This window comes from Diorhabda sublineata, chromosome 7 (genome assembly GCF_026230105.1).
Source record: "Diorhabda sublineata isolate icDioSubl1.1 chromosome 7, icDioSubl1.1, whole genome shotgun sequence".
NCBI lineage: Eukaryota > Metazoa > Arthropoda > Insecta > Coleoptera > Chrysomelidae > Diorhabda > Diorhabda sublineata.
In genome coordinates this window covers 22,258,332-22,277,303 of record NC_079480.1, presented here as the reverse complement: position 1 = coordinate 22,277,303, position 18,972 = coordinate 22,258,332, and the positions used below count along the sequence as shown (strand labels likewise).

General features: G+C 32.2%; 1 protein-coding gene across 3 annotated transcripts in view; it reads left to right on the top strand.

The window, feature by feature from the left end:
* Nucleotides 1-18,972, top strand: part of LOC130446891 (furin-like protease 2) — a 186,492-nt gene that overhangs the window by 145,486 nt on the left and 22,034 nt on the right. For all 3 annotated transcript variants that reach the window (XM_056783399.1, XM_056783397.1, XM_056783398.1), the window contains exon 4: nucleotides 9,147-9,347. In XM_056783399.1, coding sequence (XP_056639377.1) covers nucleotides 9,147-9,347 — 201 coding nt within the window. The remainder of the gene's footprint in view (nucleotides 1-9,146; nucleotides 9,348-18,972) is intronic.

Here is an 18,972-nt window from a genome sequence, read left to right as displayed (position 1 = left end):
TTGCACTTTCCAAAAATTTGGTTTCAGATAAAAGAAAATTATGTAAAGCTTACGGATCTTTTCAATCAAATTAAAAAATAATCTTTTTCATCTCAAATTTACGAGAACTTTTAGATCTTTTGATATAAAAATGAATTAATTTCACGGCCATTTTGATGTATTATTAGAGCTTATTCTCGTACTCCATTTTGTGTATTGCGACTCACGTATTCACGAATATGGAAACACTGCTCATTCAAATCCAAATCTTCTTCCATTATTTCCATTATCTCTATCCTTTTAATTGTGAACCTTTACGTGCGATAATTTTCTAAATATTCGACGTCCATTGAACCAATCGAACACTTCGTTTCAACTTTTGATGATGAAGCGTCCTCTAGAACCATCGTATTTCAATTTTTCATAATGAAGCGCCACCTAGAACCACCGTATTTTAACTTTTGATAATGAAGCGCCCTCTAGAACCATCTATTTCAATTTTTCATAATAAAGCGTCATCTAGAATCATCGTTTTCCGAACTGAATCGTGATGGCACTTCGCTACAAGATAAATTTATGTAAAAGTCGTTAAAAATTTGGTATTGCAAGATCATCTTATCTTTGGTTTCAGTTCCACTTGCGTTGGATACAGCGATAAAAAAAGCTCGTGTCGATTGGTTTTAAAAAAATACTCAAAAATCCAACCAGAAACTGTATAACAACAACAGGAAAATCAATCAAATAGTTGAAGAAAAAATGTTTTTGAACAATCGAAACATCGAATTGATTGTCGATACTGAATTGGTTAACAAATGAATCGTTATTAAAATGAATTAATTTGTTAAAGGAACGAAGAAAAAATCTCAACGATAAATAATTATTCTAAATTTTCCGGATACCTCAACGATCTAGTAGTTTGAGGTTTGTAAATCTGTGTATCTTTTGGACGTTACCGTCTACCGCCGCCCCCGTTGATCCGACCTAATAAATAGGCCTATTCGTGCGTTTAACTTCTAAGAACATTGACTAATAGTTAATAATGAGATAGTAAATCTTCTTCTAAAATCCTCGAGGCGTGTATCACCTTCAGTTAATTGACAATTTATATTCGGGGTTAAGATGTGGTTGCGAGACAGACGTTAAAAATAACGACAACAAATAAACGTTTTAAGTACCGATTTCTTATTTTGAATTTCAATTCCACGAAGTTGACAATCCCCCGGAAATTCTCGAAAAACTAAATTAATCTTGAACGTATTCCTAAGTATACAATTTTCGACAGTCTAATTGAAACAAAAACCGTTTTGGAAAAAATCTTATAAACATACGAAGGGCGTATTGAATAGAAGCTCCAACTAATTTTCTACCGCATTTCTATAGAAAAATATAGAGAATTTCATCAAAATACACGTACATTCATTTGGTTTTGAAAAAGTGAGTAAAGATACAGAAAAAATCGTTGTATTAAGCACCAGCAACGATTTTAGGTATGAGAAAAGACAAGCTAGATCCGAGCTTTATTTAAGATGATCAAACACGTCTAAGTCAAATCCCTGCAGGAGTTAGACAAGATTTAATGATGATGAGATTTACGTGAAAAAATTAATAGTAAACTTACAGTTTTCCTTGTTTAAAGCTTAGTAAACGTGCATTATTGATGATTGGAAGAGGATTGATGGAGGAATATCAAATCAAAAAGCGACGACAGTAGAAAAGAAGTAGAAGTAGTCAATGAAGTCTTCTGATCAGAAAAGAAACTTTAAATCGCAGATCTTTATGAATACCAGATGTTTAAGCATAGATTTACTAAGCTATTGTAAGATATTTGCATCCCATAATTACGATGGACTCAATGATCAGTAGAGTTTGGATGTACAAGATGGGATTTTCTGCCAAAATCGATAAACTCACCCATTTCGTGTAGAAAATTGTTTCCTTAATGTTTACCATTAATGGAGAGAGAAATTTTAAAAATACGTTTTCTTGGATAATCGTTTCTCGATAATTTAGTGGAAGCCGTTTTCTGTTAAGTAAAACAAAGTTTTACGAATTGTTTGAAACGAGGTTAATCGTTTCAGATCTTAAATCGAGTTAATTTCAAAAATAAAAAAACAACTTTGGAGTATACACCTTTTGTATAAAAAGATCTAGCTGCTTCTTCTTAATTTGCATTAACTACTAAGTTGAAATTACCGAAAAAAAATTAATTAATACCATGAGATAACCTAAGGTTATCTAAACCATATTACTTGAAATAATTCATCGTTATTAGCAGATATTTCAGTTTAATATTGTTGTTTAGTTGTTAGGGCTTTATCTGAGATGTAATTGATCGTGGAATTATCTAAACTACTCACAGAGAAATGAAGTCATTAAAATAAATTACAACGGTTTCTGTAAGTGTTTAGATTGATGTAAATCTTGATCAATGCATTTACAGCAACGTTTTTCAACTGAGAATCAGCTCCTGTGAAGTATTTCGAACTATTCACGAAGAATTTAAAATTCTTCGATCGCATTTACACAGAAACCTTATCTGCTTATCCCACAAAAAACTCCTAGTGCGACGAAGCTTTATCCTGCAAGAAATGACGAGTTTTGGATCCAGATTATTAGCTTATTTATTGGGTATGAAAAAACTGGTTCTTTAAATGAAATATTACACAATATTATATATAAAACAGTTTGGTTGGATAAAACATTTGTCAAAAATCTCTTAGGATCACTATCGAAAAGACTGAAGCCATTATTTTCGATAGATACTAAATTGAACGAAAACCTGTGAAAACATCTATGAAAGAACCTCTTTTCCGAATAGTACAACCTACAGAAGCTCAAAAACTCAAGATCAATATCCACGTAAGGATTTGTCCTCATGTGCTTGCTTTAAACATAAATATTTCATGACTAAGTTAGACCTGAAGACTTGGATACCTTTTATTTTGGTAATGCTTATTTTAAAGCTGCATTTTCAAATTAAATCAATCTCGATCTTGGGATGTTGATGTTCACGATCGCAGATTGATTGCATCAAATAAAACAAAGCAAAAACTCCGTTTTCTTCATAGTCACTTGGACAGGTTTCCGGAAACAACTAGTAAGTGAAGCAAAGCCCAAAAGCAGGTTATCAAATTTTTCTTCATGACCCCCAACAGTATTGAGACGTTCCACCAGGATAAGGCATCATACAGAGCCGCACAAAATCAATCGAACAAGCAGGAGGTCCCTTACAGTATTCTCCTAAGAGATACGTCGAATCAACGGAAATGAAGCTGAATAATGTAGAAGATTCTAAGAAAATTCCAAAAATACAACACTGGAAGAAGTTTTTGAACCAAATCAACAAATATCACATGCGGATCCATGCTTTATAAGTTGTGTTTAGTTTATAAACATCGCATAGCTTTGGGGTTTAGTTTCAAGATTGGAATGATCTGTCCAGTATTCAATTCTATGGGCATAATGTTTTTTTCCAATATTTCCTTGATGATGTCGTAGATTTTTGATATTAGACTTTTTTTCTTCATTAAATAATGTCATTTAGTCCTGGTGCTTTTCTCTGTCTCCTAACCATCTTCTTGGTCAAACCACGCTTTCTTTTATTGGACTTTTCTATCTCCAAGTTAATTGCTGCGTCTTTTATGTTTTTACAATTTTCTTCAATAGAAATAAGACAATCCTCCATCAGAACCTCTCTTAGTTTGTCTAGGAATTTTCCCTGTTTACTCATGGATTTATCGAGTGGTCGCAGTTTATAGACGCGTGCAAGTTAAGCCTGTAGTACGGTAAAGGGTATTAACACCTTTTTCTTATATAAGAAAGTGAAAGTTTTACCCTATCATATGTTAACCATACTACAAGCTTCTCTATACTGGTTCTAATGGTTGTTTTCTTCTAATACTTTTACGATTCACAAACGTGTGTTTTCCTATAGGGAAAAATGACAAAATTTACCTGTAAATACGTTGTAGAACGTATAATAATAAAGTCCTAAAAGGATAATAATAAAGCTGTAACGATTCCACGCTAAAATAAAATCGGTATCTATTCCTCGAGTATGGTTTTATCATAAAATATTATTGGGTTTATGGTTATAGACGAAAATAAGGCCGTGACTCGAGGGGAATTTGAAACACATCGTTTCTATATTGAAAAACTTCCTTTTTTGTTTTTACATTCTGCAATTATCTCTTAAATCATCGAAATGATTCATTTTAGAAGTTAACAACTTTCGAATTGGCAACACTATTTAATTTTATGAACCATTTAAGAGTTGTACAACACTTCACGGGTTCACAGAAACCCGTGGGCTCGACGCTCATAAGTTCGGCACACAAGAAATGTCAAACGCATTTCTTGCTAGAGTTCGTACTTAGTCAAACACAAGATAAAAACAATTGACTTATCGTTTGATTATTGATTTCAATTGAACGATTCTATAACTAATTTTTTTGACATTGACGTTTAATTTGTATGTGTATCTACGGGAACTGATGAAATTCGAAATCAAGGACTCTGTTACTCGGCTCTTTTTGGTGAATGCTACCAATGAGAAATTCAGGTATTTTTGTGAAACTACCAAAGATATTTGGGCCAAATTGAGAGCTGTGTTTAAACTAAGTTTAAATTGAAGATTAGATACTTCATACGACCTTTTAAACAGACACAGATATAGATCTAATTAAATAAATGCCCACAGAACGTCAATTCTACAGTTTCTGTTGAATCGTGGAACTCAAACATTTGAGGTCCCAAATTTTGTAAGAAGCGACTATTGAAGTTTTTCTACCTAGAGAGGTTCCATCAGGATATTTCTTGTTTATTCAACGATTATTTCATAGTTTTTCATTAAATAACTTTTCTAAATTGTAACTATAAAATTTTATAATGTCGTATTTTCTGTAAAATTACAAAACCCATTCTGTCTTCGTGGCGTGGTTGTGTGTTGAAAATCCTCGGATATAACGGAAATTCTTTCGGTTCTTGTTTCTTGCGCTGTCATTATTTGTCAGGATAAACGGAAAATTGGTTTATACCCGGAGAAAATACAATTATAGCGATTCGGATTAACGTTTTCTTCGAGAATGACATGTACCACAACAATTGCTAGTAGACAATGCGCTGTCAGTTTCCGTTACTTCCATTTTTATAAATTCGAAAAAAAAACTTGTTTTTATATTTATTTTCAATTATAGATGATAGATGAACTCGTTTCTGCGGCTAGATCCTCTATATCCATTGTCTAGCATTGTTAATTCGTACTGCATGTTACAGAACGAAATTTTTCGAATTATTATGTCAACAGAAGACATATTTCAACAACGATGCCAAATTTAAAATGAAAATTAGATGAAATAAAATTAGTTATTTTGTATTTTGTTGTACCATCCCCAAAATTACCTCGTATTCGTTTGAATTTTCGATACGAACTTTTCATCAGCATCAACTAAGTACAAGAACGATTTTTCCTTGTTCGTAAACCTATAGTACTTCCAGTATAATTTTGGAATTGCATAAACTGGAAATCAACCAAAATATTACCACAGACTAATTAAATATTTCTGTATTGATGACACATTTTAATTATTTACTTGGTTTAGATGAAAAATAACCACTAGAAACTTTCTGAAATGTTTCGTTTCCTATTTAGTACAAATCTATAAAGGCAATTTCGAAATGGGTCCTTAGACCGGCCCTGTCTAGCTACAATAGCATTTTAAAAATCGGTGAATTCGCGCGGCACCTTTAATCTATTTTTCATAAATGGCTTTTTATTAAAGCAGACGGTTTATTTCATTCAAATAATTTCTAAGAAAATCTATTTATTTATTTGTTTCTTTTTTGTTATTTATTAGTTATTTTGTATTTTGTTATATCTTTTCCAAAATTACCTCGTATTCGTTTGAATTTTCAATATGAACGAACTTTTCATCAGCATTAGCCAGGTACAAGAAGCCTTTCCCTCGTTCGTATAATTTTTGAATTGCATAAACTGGAAATCAATCAAAATATTTCATCGTACTCAACTTCAAGGTGTAATTTTCATAAAAAAGTATCGAAATTATCACAGACTATTCAAATATTTCTGTATTGATGACACATTTTGATTATTTACTTTGTTAATATGAAAAAACACCACTAGAAACTTTCTAAAATTTCGAATAAGTTCGCGAAATGGGCCCTGTCCAGCTACAATGAAATTTTAAAATTCGGCGAATTCACGCGGCGTTTTTCATCTATTTTTTATAAACGGCGACAGAACTTTTTATTATAGCAGACGGTTTATTTCATTTAAATAATTTTTAAAAAAATCGTTCAAATTATATATTTATAAGCGAAGTGTTCTGTGTAGTGTGTAAATAAATTAAGATGGACGGGCATTGTCCTGTATTAGCACAAAGTTTCCGCCCCTAAAATTTTATTTCAATAAACGATTTTTGCTCTATCTTCCGTTTTTTTTGCATTCACAAAACTTTCTTCTTTTATCATGTTCGCTTGGTGAGCGGGGGTTGATTTGTGGCCTTTTTTTATTCGAGATTAACCGACTTAAGTCTTTTGAATGCTTACCCATTCTCGCGTTTATCTAAGCTTGTTGGACCAGTTAAGGACCGATACCTCAGCGATGTGCGGACGATGAATCATCTCCCATTTCTAGAAACATCAGACTGACTCAAGTTGAGCGAGTTGGCAATTTTTTGGTTGATTCTGGTCCCATTTAAATTATTCGAATTTTCAGCATTTCCCAAAAGATATCTGGTGCAGGTTTATGTTAAAGTTGATAGATGATTATAGAAATAACTTATCGTACCAACTTTCTTTTCATTTCCTGATTCATCTTACGACTTTTTAGGTTAAATAAGGCATTATCCTTATTGTGAGGAATACGATATAGAGAACACAGCATATACAAACACAAACACTCTAGATTAACGAAGATATATAGGCGATAAAACGAAATCTCAAAGTTTGTGATTGGATAAAAGATCCATTGTAAAGTGGCAATAGCCATTTGCGGGGTCACTCGGGATTACCGCCAGATACGGACTCGATTTTTTATGAAAAATTCATTGAATATACACAGAAATTTATTTGAAAAAGGTCCAAGTTTAACAGAAAATGATGCTGATTATGATTTGAACCAAAATATTTTTCCCAAAGTGATCACTAGAAGTAATTAACGATTACGGCGCTACTTTTCCAAAAACAAAATGGTGTTTTCTCTTTTTTATTTTATCTTAAAACTACGTCTTGTTTCTTGTAATATTTGTCCATTAAATTTCCTGTTTTATATGTCTGGGAGTCAGTAGATTTAAACAAAACCATTGGGTAAAAAGATGTTTCCAAATTAGACAAATTCCGAAAGATACGTCGTTACGTCGTTACGGCACTTTCCAGTAATTTTTTCCTCAAATTATTACCAACAACGGTAAAAAATTATATAGATTTGATTTCAATTAGCAAGTGATTGTGCATTTTTTCGCATTGTAAAGTAAATGTCTAACAGTTCTTTTTTGTAGTATGAATCGTCGATAATGATTTCGTAACCTTTAGTTGACGAAAACTACATTTTGAGTTTAGTTTTCGAACTACGTTAAGTTTCTTTAGAATTTTCGTAAACTAAACCTCAATTTTCCAAGAGGTGCTTCAACCAAAACCAAAAATAACAAAGTAATTTGAACAATTTTTTGATTCATGGAAATCTCTGGCCGTCTCTGATATAACCACTCGGTTTGATGGTCGATTTGAGGTCTCGTCACGTGCTATATAAGGGGTTGGTGGACTTGAGGGTGGATTCTTGACCCTTTACTACATATATCTCGTTAAATGTTCTATACTATAGTTTAATAGTGTGTAGATTTTGCGGTAGTATTGATACAGTTGGCCAACTCCCTTTCACATTTGTTGAACTCAAATCGACATTTATAATATTTCTGCTTCTTCGTGTATGAAAAACGATAAGTTGATTTTACTCGAAACATACGCGGAAAACTTACTTTCTTCTGCGAAACGAACGAAAAATTATTTTCTAAATGTGCCGCCAAATTATCAATTATTAACTTGAATTTCATTTATGCTCATTCGAATATTAAAATTTGCGTTTCATAGACGTGAATTATATTCAAATTATTTAATGAAAAACTCATTATTCTTAACTAGATATAATGTACACTGGAAAGAATTCAATTTAAGTAAAATCGCAACATGGGGTTATAAATCACCCTTTAAATTAATATTTGATGAAGATTTATATAATTTTTTTATGAGAAAATTCTTATAGAACGTTTTTGTTTTATTCGACTTCTACATAACTAATTTCTAGTATATTTAGAGCCAATGGGGAAAAATCGACAAAGAAGTTTTTTTCTTTTCTATATAAAAGCGAGTTATACGATATTTTCCAAGCTTTCCAGACCATGATGTCCGAGCACGATTATGCTTTTAAATTGCCCCTCGAATAACGCCTTTTGGAACCAAAAGTATAACTACAGTCGTTTTTGTTGTGTCATAAATTTTCAGTAACACATCCTCAAACATTAAGGGCCTTTGTTCAACAGATGAAAGGGTCGATCTCTATTTTCACTAAAACTACCATTTTTTCACGAAAAAAAATAAGTAAGAGATGACATAATTCTATATACTATTTCTCGTTATTCACATTCCAATTTTGTAAAATTATTATTCGTTTAGATTTAATATTAATTAAAAAAAACCATGTCATGTTCAATTTTTGAGCTCTTTTGGGTCATGAGCTTCAGCTTTAACCTGTCGTATAAACCATCACGACTGCAACGATGTATTTTAAACTTAACAAAGCCCTACTTTTGATGATGCTTTTCCAAGGCAAATGCAGAAAGACAACTGACGTTTCTTCTCTATTACCAAACATTGATCCACTTAAATACCCGCGAAATCCAAATAAACGACCCGAAGGGCAATTTTATTTTCGTTGGGAATGAATATCTACCTGAGGAATGTATATTTACACTCAAAAACACGAATAACGAAGGTTAATTCGCACTTGGTGCTAGAATCGAATGGAAGCTCCATCCATCCATTACAAGAATACAAGAATGAACGTTGTTCGGGGGCGGGTACTGGGAGAAAAAACACGTGGGAATTTTATTTTATGGAAGAACCCAATTTTTCTAGGTTTAATTTTGTTTCAGGTTAAATGGTTTGAACAACAGCGGGAAAAAATACGTAAAAAAAGAGATTTTGACGATGGTCCTTCGGTGCCAACTTTCGGTCAATTTATAAGTGAAGTAGCGCCGTCAGCTTCGGCGGATTCATTTCACGGACAACCTAGATATAGAGCCGTTCCGTCTGTTTCGTTTCCAGATCCTTTGTTCAAAGAACAATGGTACTTGGTAAGTATTAATGAAAGTCCTACGATACCTCTATGAGGATCAGATCAGATAATAATTTCACGTTGAAGGATATCTATGAAAATTGTTGAGGATATTTGTTATAAAAAATGCAGTTTTTGATAAAGGCTTTCGAAAAATATTAATTTTTATTAGTATAGCTTGTAAATATTATTCAAAAAAGTGTGTAGGAAGCAAAAAATGCAGTTTATGAAAAAATGTCTGAAAAATGTATCGATTTTATTTGATACAGGGTGTTTAGGAAGCAAGGATCATCTCTGATGGCTGCAATTTAATTAAACACATCACATCCAGAAAGCAAAAGAAATTTCTATATACAACTACATGAAAAAAAGTACTGTTAGTACAAGGAAACAACGTAGGATTCTGTTTGGTTACAAATATATTTAGAAAACCCCAACAGCTTCTTCTAATGTAACAGAGGATATAAGAAGAAATCTTTGAGCACCAAACTGACACAAAATGTTTTATAAATTCGATGTTTTGACCGTTGGTTATTATCAGATTTGATACATTCAAACCTTACTATTTGTCCTCGTACTTCGTCTTCCACGTCTCCATAGCTAATTCATTCCATTCCAAGGGAGGGTACTTTCATCCCCTGATATATTATTTAACCTTCTAATTTGCATGCAATAAAGAAATTAAAATAAAACGGACAGTAACTTGGCATGTAACACGCTTTTTATATTTGAATAATTTTTCTTTGGAAACCATCCCCTTTATCGATATCAGATTTTAATTTAAAAAACACCCTTACGTGTATGTAAATTTGAAACAAAGAACATTTTATGTTAATATAAAAAAAAGCAATTTATATTTAATAATGTTCTTATCATTTTGTGTTAATCAAGGTATCTAAAATCGTTATTTTCATAATAAAAAAACATCAAATAACCTCGCTTGTAAATACGAGGGTCGTACGACGAATTTTTCTAATATTCAGAATAGGAATCGAATTTTTTTTTTTTCGATAAAATAAGTAATGAATTCACTTTGTACTAAAATTGAATCAAGAAAGTGTTTTTACGAAATAATTTCATTGAAATAAATTTAGTATTCAGTGCCGATCGAAGTGGATTTTGCAGAAAGTTGGAAAACTGTTTATGAAAATTACTGAAAGGGTCTGGGATTTTTTTATATATATTTAATGCGATTATAAGGAAAAACTCAAATTTGTAATTGGGTTTTAAATAAATGAAAATCATCCACGGGGTATTAAGATTTTTGAAATGAATTAATCGTATAAACGTCTTACGAATTGATTTTTGATTCTACTTTTTTTTAGTTTATTAGCATCTAAAATTATACAGAGTGTTATATGAAAAGACCACAATAACAAATACTTTTCGTAGTTCTAATTTATTAATGTTGAAAACTTAAATTACAAAATTCAGGTCTGATCTGTAGCTAATTTAGTAGATGCCCTGTTTTTGTTACCACTCGTAAAATGACCCTTTTTATATACAACGGAAAACAAGGTCAATTACCCTACTATGCTTAGTCAATCATTTTTTCTCAATAAAAACCGCTCACTTCAATTTTTCCCCAGATCTTTTTCCGCTGCGATACGCGATTATGGTCTAATAAAAAATAACGGATTCGAAAGAGTTAAGAGCCCTAGAAATATTTAACATTGTCGAAGGAAGCAATAACGCTGACAAGATAATTGAAGGACGTTTCGTATTTATGTTGTTTTCCGATAAGAAAATTATATGATTTCTGATCGTTCCGAGCCTAATCACGACGTTTTAAACTTCTTGAAGTTGTTAACTGATATCAAATCTGTAAATCACATCCTTCTGTAGATATTATCTCACACAAAATCAATATGGTTTAAGTCTGAGATGCGCGTGGGTTAGTTTAGAACTACGATATGTCGTAGTATATATATATATATATATATATATATATATATCGATTGATGATAATCTTCTTAGCAAAATTTTGTCCTTCCAAGAACAAATAACTGTCTTCGAGCTTGGGGATTCCACAATTATTGGAAGGTCGAGGGAAAAACGATGTAAAAACATCGAAAACACCAACGACACATATCTGTTGTAATAGAATTTGAAATACGAACTGTATTTGAATGTGTGAGTCTTCCTCTTAGATTTCCAAATCATAGAAGCTGAAAATGTTTATTCTAAAATATTTTAAGACATAGCGAGACAAAAAAAATTGAACGGTACTCTGGAATAGGAAATGAACGTCTTGAAAAGGGCTAAATCGAATCAGAAACTAGTTATTTAAACATTTATTGAACATATTAAGAAAAAACAGTTGATTTGGTACGATCACGTGCAGAAGATTTTCTTCGCAGATTTTTTTCTAATGTATTTAAGATTCTCTTGTGGAAATTTAAGAATTGCGAATTTGGTTTTTGACGATTCGCGATGTCATTAACTATACGTGGAACTTGAACGAACTTAACCTTAACAACACCCTGTAAACCACCAAGTTTTACGCTTTTTTAAATGTCAATCAGTTTTTATTGATTCACGTCTGTTGACGAAAAAAAAAATAACAGCAACAGAATCAAACTTGAAAGATAAGAAAAAAGTTTTCTTTGTGTTTATTGTGTATTTAGTTTGATGTGAGAAGTTTCCTTTACAGAAAAAGTTCGACGGGAAATAGTCGAGGTTAAAAAATTGAGTACGATCAAATAATAAATTCTATTATGATCTGATAACTATAATACTTCACCAGTATGAGAAAATTGAAGAAAGAAATGAAGAATTTATGATATTCCTGAAGAAAATAAACTACCAAACAGAAAAGAACGATTTGGAACAATTTTATACAGTAGAAGATATTAGAGGGTGAAAAAATACAGGGGTAGTGCTTTTTACCAAGCAAAAAGATCCACAAGCATATTACCGAAGATATTGCACGAAAATTGGACTTTTTCTTACCAGAAATGAGGCTATTAGACCCAAATTGCTAGATTATATCAACCAGAAAAGAAGTTTATATAGTAGAAGATTTTAGAGGGTGAAAAAATTGAAGAGTATTGCTTTTTACCAAACAAGAAGACCTTCGAGTATATTACCGAAGATATTGCACGATAATTGGACTTTTTCTTACCAGAAATGAGGTTCTTGGATCCAAATTACTAGATTATATCAACCAGAAAAGAAGTTTATATAGTAGAAGATGTTAGAGGGTAAAAAAATCGAGGGGTGGTGCTTTTTACCAAACAAAAAGACCACTAAGTATATCACTGAAGTTCGCTTTTGCTCATAGCATTTAGCTGAAGAAGGAATTTCGATCCATTTGGTTCCAGTAGTATATTTAGCATCGTGATTCGCTAATATGAGGCTTATGATTTTTTTTCTAATTGTTTTCAATGTTCTATACGTCTGATATAGTCCAATCGTGATTAACAACTTTCGTACATTTCCACATTTTATATCCTATAAAATTCTTGTATTAAATCTCTGAATACATCACCACTAAAGTAAATCAATCGTAAAATAATTATATAACAACCCCAAGTAGATATCGTCTGTCATTCTTATTTCAAAGGACCTAACTGGGAAAAGTTTTACGTTCAATTTACTTATTCATACGATGAAAAACTTTAAAATGAATTTTAGCGTGCCGTTAACTTCGAATCCACTATCAAAACCAACCAATTTCCTTTCCTAATAACCTCGTGTTCGTAATAGTGAAGGCGAGAAAAATATTCAGATTCGATTTACTCCTTTCAATTGATAGCATTTTCTTATTTAGTCAATTAAAATAGGAAGTTTCGACATCATTATTAAGTCAAAAATACAATTAAAAAAATGGTAGAGCTGATATGGAAAAAACAGTTAATATATCGAAGACTTTTGATAGGTTTTCTCATTTATCAAGTTACTGACTAGCTTTCTTATAAATCTACTCAATTCCTTATAAATAGACACATTTCATAAAAGTTTGAGATATTCCCCAAGGATACATCTTGCATCCGATATAAATACCGATACCCAAAACATTTTGGAGAGGAATTTGAGCAATTCGACTTACAGACGATCCAGAATTGATCAGAAACTTGAAACATAAAAGATCTGACATTATTTCATCGATATTACCACGACAAATCCTCTTTAGAACTGTCCAACATGATCTAACCTAAACCAGTATTTTCAAGATCTACTCGACAATCATACATGGTTCATAAACTACCAAATCACGTGACTATAACCTACAGAACTTCAAGATTAAGATCTAAAGGTATCTACACATGGCAGGCACCGCTCGAACTGCTCGAATGTAGTTTTGTTTTGTATGCTTTTACATAGAAACCAATATAGTTGGTGTTTTATAAATCTATTGTAGCTAAAGTGAATTCCAAACTAATTTCAAACGAACGGTTGATATACACTCGAAAACTATAGAAATTCACCATTGAATTATACTTGTAAATATAAACGGAAAACCTGTTCGGACTTTAGCATATTATTTTAAACGCTGTATTAATGAAAAGGTTCGGTCAAATTCCAAATTTTAATCATCACTTTCGAGACCCGTCTGACCTATCCACGACCCTTTGACTAGATTCCCATTACTAATGTCTACAATTTGCCGCCCAAAGGGTTTATTAATCGAAGGGCTTTGTTTCGAAAACATACGGTCGGTTATTTGTAAATAACTTTTCAGTTTATTATGCAAGTAAATTAAAAATCATTCCGTATAAATGAATGAAGTACGTAAACAAAAACAAAAATGGAATACAGTTATTTTTCATTTGTTTAGAATCCGAACAATTCATCCATTCGGAACAGTATCCGTGACGTAGTTTTAAAAAATTTTTGAAACTAACCATCTGAATTGGAATCAATTGATTTGTAGTCGACTAAAAACAATCAAACAGATCCCATGGGCTGTTTATGACGTTGCCTTCGTTACATAAAGATTTAAAAAGAAAATGAATATCTGGAACATAACATCCAAACGGGAAAAGACAATCAAATCTGCGAATCAAACAGATAGATTTGAGTTAAATTAAAACTAACATTTGACACAAAAAATTGTGAATGAAATAATATGAACTCATCTATCCATGGAGAGATCCATGTGGATGATACGAGAATAAATCAGAAGATGAAGAAAGTACTGAAAAGGCATTCAACAGATGAAGCATCTTTTAATTGGATCCAAGATGTCCAAGACTGAAAAAAAACGGCCTAGCTTAAGAAAGACAGAGTTTGATGTCGAAGATCTTGAGTTTCTCGGCGTTTGTAGAAGTGGAGAGATTACTGGGATGGCATTCAAGAGATGAAGCATCTCAAACACGACTTCTAACTGCATCCAAGATGTCCAAGACTGAACAAAACGGTCTAGGTTAAGAGAAACACATTTGATGTCGAAGATCTTGAGTTTCTCGACGTTTGTAGACGTGAAGATACTACTGGAATGGCATTCAAGAGATGAAACATCTCAAACACGACTTCTAACTGGATCTAAGATATCCGAGACTGAAAAAAACGGTCTAGGTTAAGAAAGACAGAGTTTATGTCGAAGAATTTGACTTTCTCGGCGTGTGTAGACAACCTTAACGTTCATGAGCAACGTCTACCTGTCGAGTAGATACTACAAATATTGCTCTAGGTGGAATTATGTTGGATAGCTCGAGAGAGCATCTGTCTTGGTAGTATCGGTAAAACTGCCAAAGTTTTTGGTCAATTATTGGTTGCCTAAAAGTCAAATTGATCTCTACTATACTTTTGGAATCCAAGCTCTAAATGTTCAAACAACATTCCAAAAAATGAAGTAATCTAAGCCTTGTAGAAGATTTAAAGTTGTTATTATTAAAGGAGGTGTGTGCAATGGACATGAACGTAATCAACGCGAGCTTGTTCAATTGCAAGCCCGAATACCTAGCGCCTAGGAGGTTCAAAGCGTTTCCAGGACCGCTCGGCTAGGAAGAACACGCCGATTCCTTCAGTATCTCGCACGTACGAACCAGAACCTGCTAATGTTCAATTTGGTGCCGACTGTGTTTCTAAGAAGACTTATTTGCATGCCGATAGTATAAACCGCGAACAGCAAGAGCCAGAAATTAATTAAACCTTCGGGAAGTCGAAATACCAGGCTAGCAGACTAGACTTAATCTACCGATTAAGAACGCCTCCTAATCAAAAGAGAGCTTTCAATCCGTGTATCCTTCGGATGTCCTGTTTCGAATTTTCTTTCGTTTCGATATATCTTATAGGAGTGAAACAAAACGCTAGTACTAAAAAAAGATACACCCTATGGAAGTAAAAAATAAACATCTGAATCTCATACAATACAAATTCAAATATTTTAGAGCGTTATACCTTTTCAATATACCCTTAGATGAAGTTGGCAATAAACGCCTCGATTCTTTCACTTCAAAGAAACATTTCCTGCTACTCCTTCAAAGACATCTAAAGAATGTAGTAGTATAATAATAAAACTTGCTGCGTTTTCCTCACTTTTGCAGCCGCTCATTGTATGGTATTTGCCTTGAAAAACTTTCATTTGTACCATGGAATTTCAATAGTCTTTTCAAGACAGTTACACCTGTCGATGATTTCACGTATATACAAGGTATTTATGTAACTAGAGAGAAAGTTTTTCGTTAATATTCGTAGCCAAACATTAACGAATCTTCTTCTCAAGTCTGTCATGATAATATTTTATAGTAACATTTCTAAACTTTTAACCAAATATACTTTATTAAAAAGTATTGACTTGGTTTCAGTTTTAGTGTCCTGTCTCGTCCAAACTTTGCTACTTCACTATTACTAAGGAACAGTCTCACTCAGAGTAGAATCTGGTACCATCAGCAATGGTTTAAATCGAAGAACTTTTTGTATGAGACACTCTCTATATTTGTAACTAGAAAAAGCGTTTGGCAACCTTTGAATATTTGGCGACATGTTGGTTTAAGAAACAAGTAACCTATTATGGTATATCCACGTCGTTTTGATTAAAAATTTGATAATAAAAATAAAAATTGATACAAAGAATATACAGTACGATCACAAGAATTATTTGAATCAGTTGAAACCAAGACTAATGTTTTTTATCATGTATTTATACTTTTAAAAACAGTTTTTGAAATAAACTATAACATAACCTAAAAAATTTTAAAATTTTCGTGATAATTTCCCAATTTTCGTATCGAACTTTTTTTTAGCCGTCGAACTGAACTTTATTTTTGACAATGTAACATAATACAGTTTTAAATTGCTTCGGTTTCCACTTTTATGGAAATTAAACTTGAAATTTAATGGAGCGCAAGATGGAAAGTTGGTAAAGGAGGTCGGTGATTTATCAAATTTATCATTGTCTAATGGTCTACCTGGATCATAAAGACAGAGAAAATCATTTCAAGGACGCGTCGTATATTTTCAACTAAAACTTTGAAAAATTGTTAAAGTTTAGTTCAGAAAACAAATCGTTCGACAAAAGTTTTTGATAGGCAATTACGTTTACGATTATTATTTCAATTTTTATAATCTAAAAAACAAAAAATTAATGCTACACAAATCTACAGTCATCTATTAACAAAAAATTCAGTTTATATATTCTAGATCGGTTTGAAACACAGTTTATCGATCTAAATCGTTTCACCTTCCTCCAGATCATTTTGGAATCATTCTGAATCACGTTTAAATCGTTTCAGATCGGCATGGAATAATTTAGATAAATCTAGATCTTTTCAAAATGCTTCAGTACAATTCTAATTGGGCTTACAAAACTCCAGATTATTCTAAACGATATTAGAATAATTCTAGACCCATTTATAATATAATTTAAGGACATACATCGTTTTATCTTTCTCCAGATCATTTTGGAATCATTCTAGATCGCGTTTAAATCATTTAGACCGGTTTGGAATAATTTAGATCTATTCAAATTGCTCCAGTATCATTCTGGACCATTTCGAACTATATACATATTTCAGTATCTCTTCTGTACTTTTGGTGAAACTTCTCTATCGTTGTTAATAAAGAAATATTGAGTAGCAAAGTTTCGACAAGACAGTATGATCTAGGAAGACCAGCAACGTAGTAGTTGACTTCAGAAATATTGGAGAAAATCCACTGGATGATCGTCTAAAAGTGCATAAAATATTTTCTAATTTCAAAAATAGATTTTGTTCATTATACTTGACATAAAAAAATTTCGTATAATATGAATAAATAACTTTGTAAAGCTGTCTCGTGTTAAAAACAGAAAGGTATCAAATTAGGGTTTATCAGTTCGTCGGGTTTGTTTCATTCTGAAAGGAAATGAAGTGCCATTTTATTATCTGTCAGACGAAAAGGGATGGAACTAATGTCGGACGAAAGGGTGAGAATCTAGCAACGATCATCAGATGGATATTCTCCCGCATTTCAAGCTTGTCCTCGATCGGAATCGATGATGTGAGAATTTTAAGGAAAATTCCGCGAAAATCGTTGCTGAAAAATCGCTATGAATATTTTCCACAATAAATTTATTATATAATGTTCCTTGTATAGTTTAAGTTTGAAGTTAGAATTTACACACAGCTGCTGTAGACTTGGAAACTTCCTTTTGGTAAAACATGTGTCCGTCAAAGTTTGTTGACGTGTAGTGAAATTTGGGTATTTCTAACAACTTCTGGAAGGTTTATTATAACAATAACACACATATCTAATGCTTGAACCAGCTATTTCAAAAAATAAATTCTGACAACCCCAAAAACTGCCGTATAGTCCGTAAGTCCCTGTATTATATTTATAACTGGAGGATCAAATTAGCGGGCCATCCTTTATAATATGGTTCTACTTTTTACAATAACTGCAATTAATTGCTTAGATAATTGCCGTTGAAGAAAAGATCATTGCCTTCATCGAATTCCTGATTAAAATGGGAAAAAACCATTCCGGAATGATTTAATCGTAAGAAATCTTTGAGAAAAATGGAAGGCAAAGTTCTACGCTTCTTTTGTTTGGCCACAAGTAAATTTTCAAATAACAAACACCAAAAGCATTAAACTCTATTGATGGTGAGTTTATTATTGAATCTGGTGCTATCATTTAGGCTCTAGATGATGACTGAGTTTATCAATCTCTTCGGCAACGCTGTAATCATCTATTTCTTTGATTGGAACCTTGAACACCGCTTGTACATCAATTCTCATAAAAGGATTCCATATTTTAAGAAAAAAGGGAATCAAATCTGTCTAACAGGGTGTTTTTCAAGCTATTTCATCTTTGTATTTTAATAGGATTAACAATTCTCTCGATACTGAACTCACATTCCATCGTAAACAACTTTTTTCTGGTATTTCAAAAAGGATTTTCGTCTATTTGATTCCATTAGGTTTTCAGGATATTCTAAAGATTGGAAATTGAACTAGGACACAGTTTTTTGATCTGTCCAATTTCTAGAACAACAACTCAATAGAGCGTAGGTTTTACTTTACTTTCTTTCTAACAGTTTTAAGAAGTTTAAAGAATTTGGTCAGTAATTTGTATACAATGAAGATTAGTTGAAATGTAATTTTGATGAATTTTCTTCACCACCACCTATAATTTGATAGGGTTTTAAACGTCTTCGAAACATATTATATTTGTTTTTATTTTAAGTTGTTATTTCAGTTAGTTACTTTTAGAATAAC